Here is a 6,521-nt window from a genome sequence, read left to right as displayed (position 1 = left end):
GAGTGTGTTTTGAAGTGCGTCTGGAGATGCATCTCCCAAAACGCGGAGTATTTTTAAATTTTTGAGTAGTGGCTTAAAAACATATAGGATGCATTAAAAAACTCTCTAATTTAAATATTTAAATATATAAAATCTTAAATTGAGTAGTCTATTTATTTTTATTTTTTTTAAATGAATAGCCTATTTTGAGAAAATCAAGAATAATATTTTTCTTTATTTCAAAATAAAGAAATTAATTATTATAAAAATTTTAAACTACCAATTCATTAATATCATCTATTTGTATTATTTTTGTATTATGTTATAGATAATTAAAATAAAAATAAAAAATTTATATGATGAACTTTATTTTATTTAAATTTAAAAAAGAAAGAATAAAAAAATTCATGCAATATGTGACACTATGACACGTGATATACCACTATACAATTGATATCGTTCTTATCCAACATCGTAGCAATCAAGGACTCAAATTCCTCAATTTCTAAATTTAGTTTACGTGATTTTCAGCATAAATAAACGCACAACTGACCTATCTGATCAGTCAGGAAATTCAGAAATCGCCATTTTACAATATCTATCGGTGCTTCCGGTTCAACTCTTCACCGCTTCTTTTATTCCAATTTTTTTTTCTAATGTCAATGTATTAATTTAGATCGATTTCGTTACTCGCTATATCGCAGGAGTTTCGTAAATCTATGACGATGAAATTCGGGAAAATATCACTGCTTCTTCTTAGTTTCACTGTTTTCTGTTATGCAGTGGTACTGATACTTTTTTTCCTGTGTTGTTGTGTATGTTATTATTCAATTTTTGAGATTTGTTTTTGTTGATGGATATCAGATTGCTGTACCCGAGACTTGTCCAGCCGCTAATGTTGGTAAATGCGGGGATCCAGATGATTGGGAAGGGGAGTTTTTCCCTGGCATTTACAAAATTAAATATGAGGTTAATTTTTTATTTTCAATTTTTCCTTTTTTTTTTAATAATGTGAAGATTATATTGATATACTTTTTTTCTGAAGATGAGTTTAAGACTGTGTTTGGGATAGTGAGGCTTGCCGTACGGTTGTTGGGATCTGCAGTTGTTGCTCTGTGAGTTTTGATTGAGAAGAGTTTGAAATACACAGTTGAAAAATACTTAATCTTAAGATTTTTTTGAAGTTAATTGAGTTTTGGAAGGGCTTGTGATTCCAAATCACCCTACGGTCTGATTGCGGAGACTACCGCATCATTGAGGTCCGATGCGGTTGTTGCTGAGACTAAGCATCAGCAATATTGCGGGCCGCAGTTGCGATTGCGGGCCTCAATTTAAAACATGAGGAAAATGTAAGGAATTAAGGGGATGCAAATATAGGAAGGGAAACAAGAGGATAATAGAGGTTTATTCGATTATTTGGGGGTTTAATATCCTCCTAAATAATAGAGGTTTATTTGATTATTTGGGGGTTTAATATCCTCCTAACTTCTCCAAAATTTTGAAAATTCAAACTTCTTTTTAATGATTAGTGGGAGAGGGCTCTGGTGTTTGCATGATAATGCCCAATTTTGCTCTACTTGAGAAATCTTAGAGATGCCCTTAAAGTTTAACGAGTTCTGTCTAATCTAGTAATTTGATCATAGTAATGTGTTGTGTATCTATTTATTAGTACATTTATTTAATTTTCAGGGGCCTTCGAGTAAGAATCCACTTTCGTTCAAATGGTATAATGCAGAAGAGGAAATTCTTGGGAAGAAGATGAAGGTTGGTTTTCATTTATGATCTAACCGGTCTTTTTTATTTGAACTACTCTTGGATTTTAATTTGAATTTACTCTATGTAAATGTAGGATTGGTTTAGATTTAGCGTTGCATTTTGGCATACATTCCGTGGAACAGGTGGTGACCCATTCGGTGCACCTACCAAACACTGGCCATGGGAAGATGGTACCAATTCATTAAGCATGGCTAAAAGAAGGAGTATGTTAATTCTTCACTCTCACATTTGATATACTTCATATATTTGGAGATTATAATGTGATACTAGATAAAATTTTCTTAATGCCACAGTGAGAGCAAATTTTGAGTTCATAAACAAACTCGGTGTTGATTTTTGGTGCTTCCACGATAGGGATATAGCACCTGATGCGCCGACTCTTGAGGTGAGCCAATCTTTAAAATTTCTCAGTTTTATGAAAAGCTGTGCAAAGGCCTACTCATTTTTATATCTGGATTATTGAACTGTGGTCATAGACATAGTTGATGGAATGTGTTTTCTTGAATAATGTATTGCTGCTACATTTACTATGGTTGCATACTCTTTCTGAGCTATTGGATTGTACTTGTTGCCTTTGTCTTAGGAAACAAATGCAAACCTGGATGAAGTGGCGGCTCTTGCTCAAGAGCTTCAGACTAAGGTAATTTGACATGAATGAATCTTTTAATATATAATAACTGTTTTCAGGTAATCACCTCAAAATAGGAAAAGAGATCTTTTTTATTTTCAAATCAATACATAATTCCAGTAATTATGCTTAACTTCATATAAATATTATGAAATGTTTAGAAGCTTAGAGAATCCAGAAATTTAAGATATTTTTAGTGAATTGTGGTTTGAAATGTTGATAACACAATTTTTTATTTTCGCCTTTTCATATATAGGGTAAAAAGAGCGTTTTGTGGGGAACAGCTCAGTTGTTCATGCATCCTCGCTATATGCATGGTGCTGCTACTAGGTAATATTGTATACCATTATCTCCTAGCTTGTCTATACAGTCCTTGTGACTCACAAAGTGAAATTCTTTACAGCTCTGAGTTAGAGGTGTATGCATATGCTGCTGCTCAAGTGAAGAAAGCCATGGAGGTACATTCATATAGATATAGTACAATAATAGTAACAAGGTTGATTGTATTATCAAAACCGTTGTTCATTTCTGCTGATGATAAAAATATATTGCAGGTGACACATTATTTGGGAGGAGAAAATTATGTGTTTTGGGGCGGCCGCGAGGGCTACCAATCTCTTTTGAACACAGATATGGAACGGGAGCTTAATCACTTGGTGTGTGAATCTATCTATCCTTGAAGTAGTGATCTGATTGTGCTCTCTTTTTGCCTTTTGTGTTGGTAAACAATGTAAAAGAAATATCCTTGAAAATAAAGAAATAATAATAGTATCAATTTGCACACTACAACCACAAGAATAACCAGGTCTCAATGCTAATGCTAAAAAAAATGTAATTAAGAACTCAGTAAGAAGCCTTAGCGAAAATTTTGATTTTATTAAATGTTCTGCCTCTATATCTTCAATAGAAATTTTTTGTTCACTCTAGCTTTTGGTAATTCATTGCCTACTCCAAAAATTTATGTAGTTTTTGCCTTCTAATCTGCAATATGCTGTATCTTAAAACAATGTTTCTGCATATTTATCTGGTTACAGGCTAGATTTTTTGAAGCTGCTGTTGCGCACAAAAAGAAGATCGGATTCAATGGTAAACATTCCTTGGAATACCAACTAGCTGGATCATTGTATAGCACTACATTATGAAACATAGGAGACGAGGAGTAGAGCACATCTATAATTTTATCTCTATGCGGACTACACCATAATTTTTTTCTTAATAAAATTAATGATTCTTATTTTTATTCTGCTATATTTTTAGGGACACTTTTAATTGAACCAAAGCCACAAGAGCCTACAAAACACCAGTATGTGTCCTACCTATTCAATCAACAATTTCACAATGCCTATTATGCACATTACTAATTTGTATTCCTTCAGGTATGATTGGGATGCTGCAACTACAGCTAATTTCTTGCGAAAATATGGACTTATAGGTAATACTTGCTTGATTCATCATTCAAATGTCTCCCAAGAACCAAAAAATGGGTGTGATGTCTTTCTATAATGAAATTTTTATGTTGTCAAATATTACACCAGTAAGATAGTGAACTGTATATAATTTCTAATTGTTCTTTATCTTTTTCTAAATCAGTAATTTACTTTGTCCTAAAATCTAAAATGCTGATCTAAAGTCCTGTATGCTAATTTTTCCTATATGAAACTGTATTTCCCCTCTCTTTCTGAGTTAGAAAATTTTCTTTATACTTGAATTTAATGGCCACATTATCCCTAATATGTAAGAATTTAGTCGAAATTGTACCCCCAAAAAAGAGGTACAAATCTCTTCACTGCTTGCTTAGATTTCAGGTTTCTCTAATTTCCGTCATTAAGAATGGTGTTGTATCATTTGCACAGATTTCTCACTTTCTCAATTTTGCTCCTTCTGTAGGGGAATTCAAACTTAACATTGAGTGCAACCATGCCACCCTATCTGGTCACAGGTGAATACTTCATTGTACATTGTGCTCACATGTGAAGTTACTGATCATGCTTTCTAATTTAATTTTGCTGTTCATTACTGAATCTGGACATGTTTGTTGTACTTTCCAATGCCTGTCATAGTTGTCACCACGAGCTTGAAACTGCGAGGATTAATGGATTGTTGGGTAATATTGATGCAAATACCGGTGATCCTCAAGTTGGTATGTGCAAATTCTCTACTATGTAACAAATAAAAATAATGAACTTCTAACATGGAAGACTTAGTGTTAACTTGTCACAATGTATTATAGGAGTTACAATAAGAAGCTTTTATCACAATTTCAGGTTGGGACACAGATCAGTTTCTTGTAGATATCCAAGAGGCAACAATGATTATGCTCAGCGTTATCAGAAATGTATGAAAGCACTTGTTTCTTGACTCGTGTCTTGAAGTGCAATACTCCTCACCTTAGAAACACAATATCATCTGATGGGGTTATTCTTTTCTTTTTCTTGATTTTTCTAGGATGGAATTGCACCAGGTGGATTCAACTTTGACGCCAAATTGTGAGTCCTTCACTATATTTTGTACTCATATCCCTTTTTCCGCCTTTATAATTTACTTACCAACTGACATTTTAGGCGGAGAGAGAGCACAGATGTTGAAGACTTATTCATAGCTCATATTGTTGGAATGGATACAATGGCCCGGGGCCTCAGAAACGCTGCCAAGCTAGTTGAGGTGATACAGTCTATCCTCCCTTACATCAACTTTTATCTGCAATGTCAATCTGAAAGCTTGTATTTTTCAATCTCTCGTGACAAGCAAACTAATAATTTCTCATTATGCTTGACCAAAAGGACGGTTCTCTGGCCGAGCTTGTCCGCAAGCGATATCAAAGTTTTGATACAGAAATTGGTGCTCAAATAGAGGTAATACTGTCCATACATTTTCTTTTCATTTATATTCAATGCTTTTTGTGTTTTATTTGATTGGAAATGTCTGTTGTCATAGGCTGGAAAAGCTGACTTTGAGTTTCTTGAGAAGAAGACCAAGGAATGGGGAGAACCAAAGGTTGCTTCTGCAAAACAGGTAACTAAATCTTAAAATCTCCTCTAACAATAAGGGATATCATTACCTTGTAATGTATAACAGATGAAGATGAATGAATGTTCACTTCCCCAACTCAAGGAACAAATTTAGATGTATGACTCCAGGATCTAGTCCAGGGTAGTCAATCGAGTGCTGGATCCTAAGATTGTAAGTGATCTGACGTGCCAAGGACGTCTGAGAGTGCTACAATCAGCAAAAGCTCGTTTTAGTTGCTGGTGTGGTCAAGATCGTAAAAAAACGTGTTCGGCCATATATTTTTTGGGCCTGAATTATAATTGTCATGAATCATGAGGACATTTACCTATTGAAGTTTAGTCCCCTCAGTATTCACTTACCAACTTACATAGATTCTAATAAATATGTCTAACTGTGTTACAGGAGCTAGCTGAGATGATCTTCCAGTCTGCTATGTAGAAAGCAGCATCTAGCTCTGCGTGGAAGTTGTATTTCTTGTCCTTTTTGTTAGGAATAGTTTACAGCAGTAGTATTAGTTTTGGCAGTATAATAAACTGAAATCCAGAGTAACTTATATTAAGCTGCTTATTTTTGCTTGTGATAAATAATGCGTGGAGCCAATATCTGTTGGGTTCCTCTGTGCATTCGAAGCCCGGTGAAGTGCATGTTAACTTTTGTATAAAATTGATGTATCTCCGGCCATAAATGACAGTTTATCATGCAGAATATATTTCTACTTTTTCTTTACTTTCTAGTAGTATTTATTACTAACCCCTAAGGGTGCATATTGTAAAATCCTATCTTTGTACACAATGCAACCGCTATAGGTAGTCTTTTTGCTCATAATTTTTGTTGATTGGGATAATCAAATTTGCTGTTACATTTTAATTGATTTAACATCCATGGAAAATAAGATATAAGATAGAATTATATAATTTTATAATAATATTGAATAAGTAATTTAATTTAATTCATTTATTCTATTTTTAAATTTGTAGCTAAAAAGACCATAATTCTCAAATTAAAATATTTAATATCTCTTAACCACCCAGCTTCATATATCACATCTTCAATCTCTCTCTCTCACCACTTCCTATTTCATTTAGGTCTCTCTTGCAAAAGTATCTAAAAAAAAGAGTGGATATAGTAG

At 33.7% G+C, this 6,521-nt stretch overlaps 1 protein-coding gene across 2 annotated transcripts; it reads left to right on the top strand.

The window, feature by feature from the left end:
• Positions 1-413: 413 nt before the first annotated feature.
• Positions 414-6,118, top strand: LOC127138522 (xylose isomerase). Of its 2 annotated transcripts, none has more exons than XM_051064988.1 (21): positions 414-592; positions 684-764; positions 844-948; positions 1,669-1,743; positions 1,829-1,958; positions 2,049-2,140; positions 2,339-2,395; positions 2,640-2,713; positions 2,787-2,841; positions 2,938-3,039; positions 3,418-3,469; positions 3,641-3,686; positions 3,760-3,815; positions 4,271-4,322; positions 4,444-4,523; positions 4,648-4,718; positions 4,829-4,869; positions 4,945-5,044; positions 5,164-5,235; positions 5,318-5,395; positions 5,795-6,118. In XM_051064988.1, exons 2-21 carry the CDS (start codon positions 699-701, stop codon positions 5,828-5,830), a joined length of 1,440 nt encoding a protein of 479 aa, XP_050920945.1. In that variant the 5' UTR covers positions 414-592; positions 684-698; the 3' UTR covers positions 5,831-6,118. The 2 variants fall into 2 exon arrangements, with proteins under 2 accessions (XP_050920945.1, XP_050920946.1); XM_051064989.1 differs by having other exon boundaries at positions 447-583.
• The last annotated feature ends 403 nt before the right edge of the window (positions 6,119-6,521 follow it).

Source organism: Lathyrus oleraceus, chromosome 4, assembly GCF_024323335.1.
Source record: "Lathyrus oleraceus cultivar Zhongwan6 chromosome 4, CAAS_Psat_ZW6_1.0, whole genome shotgun sequence".
NCBI classification, from domain to species: Eukaryota; Viridiplantae; Streptophyta; class Magnoliopsida; order Fabales; family Fabaceae; genus Lathyrus; species Lathyrus oleraceus.
Note: the sequence above shows the minus strand (reverse complement) of the source record. Positions and strands in the feature narration are given on the sequence as shown.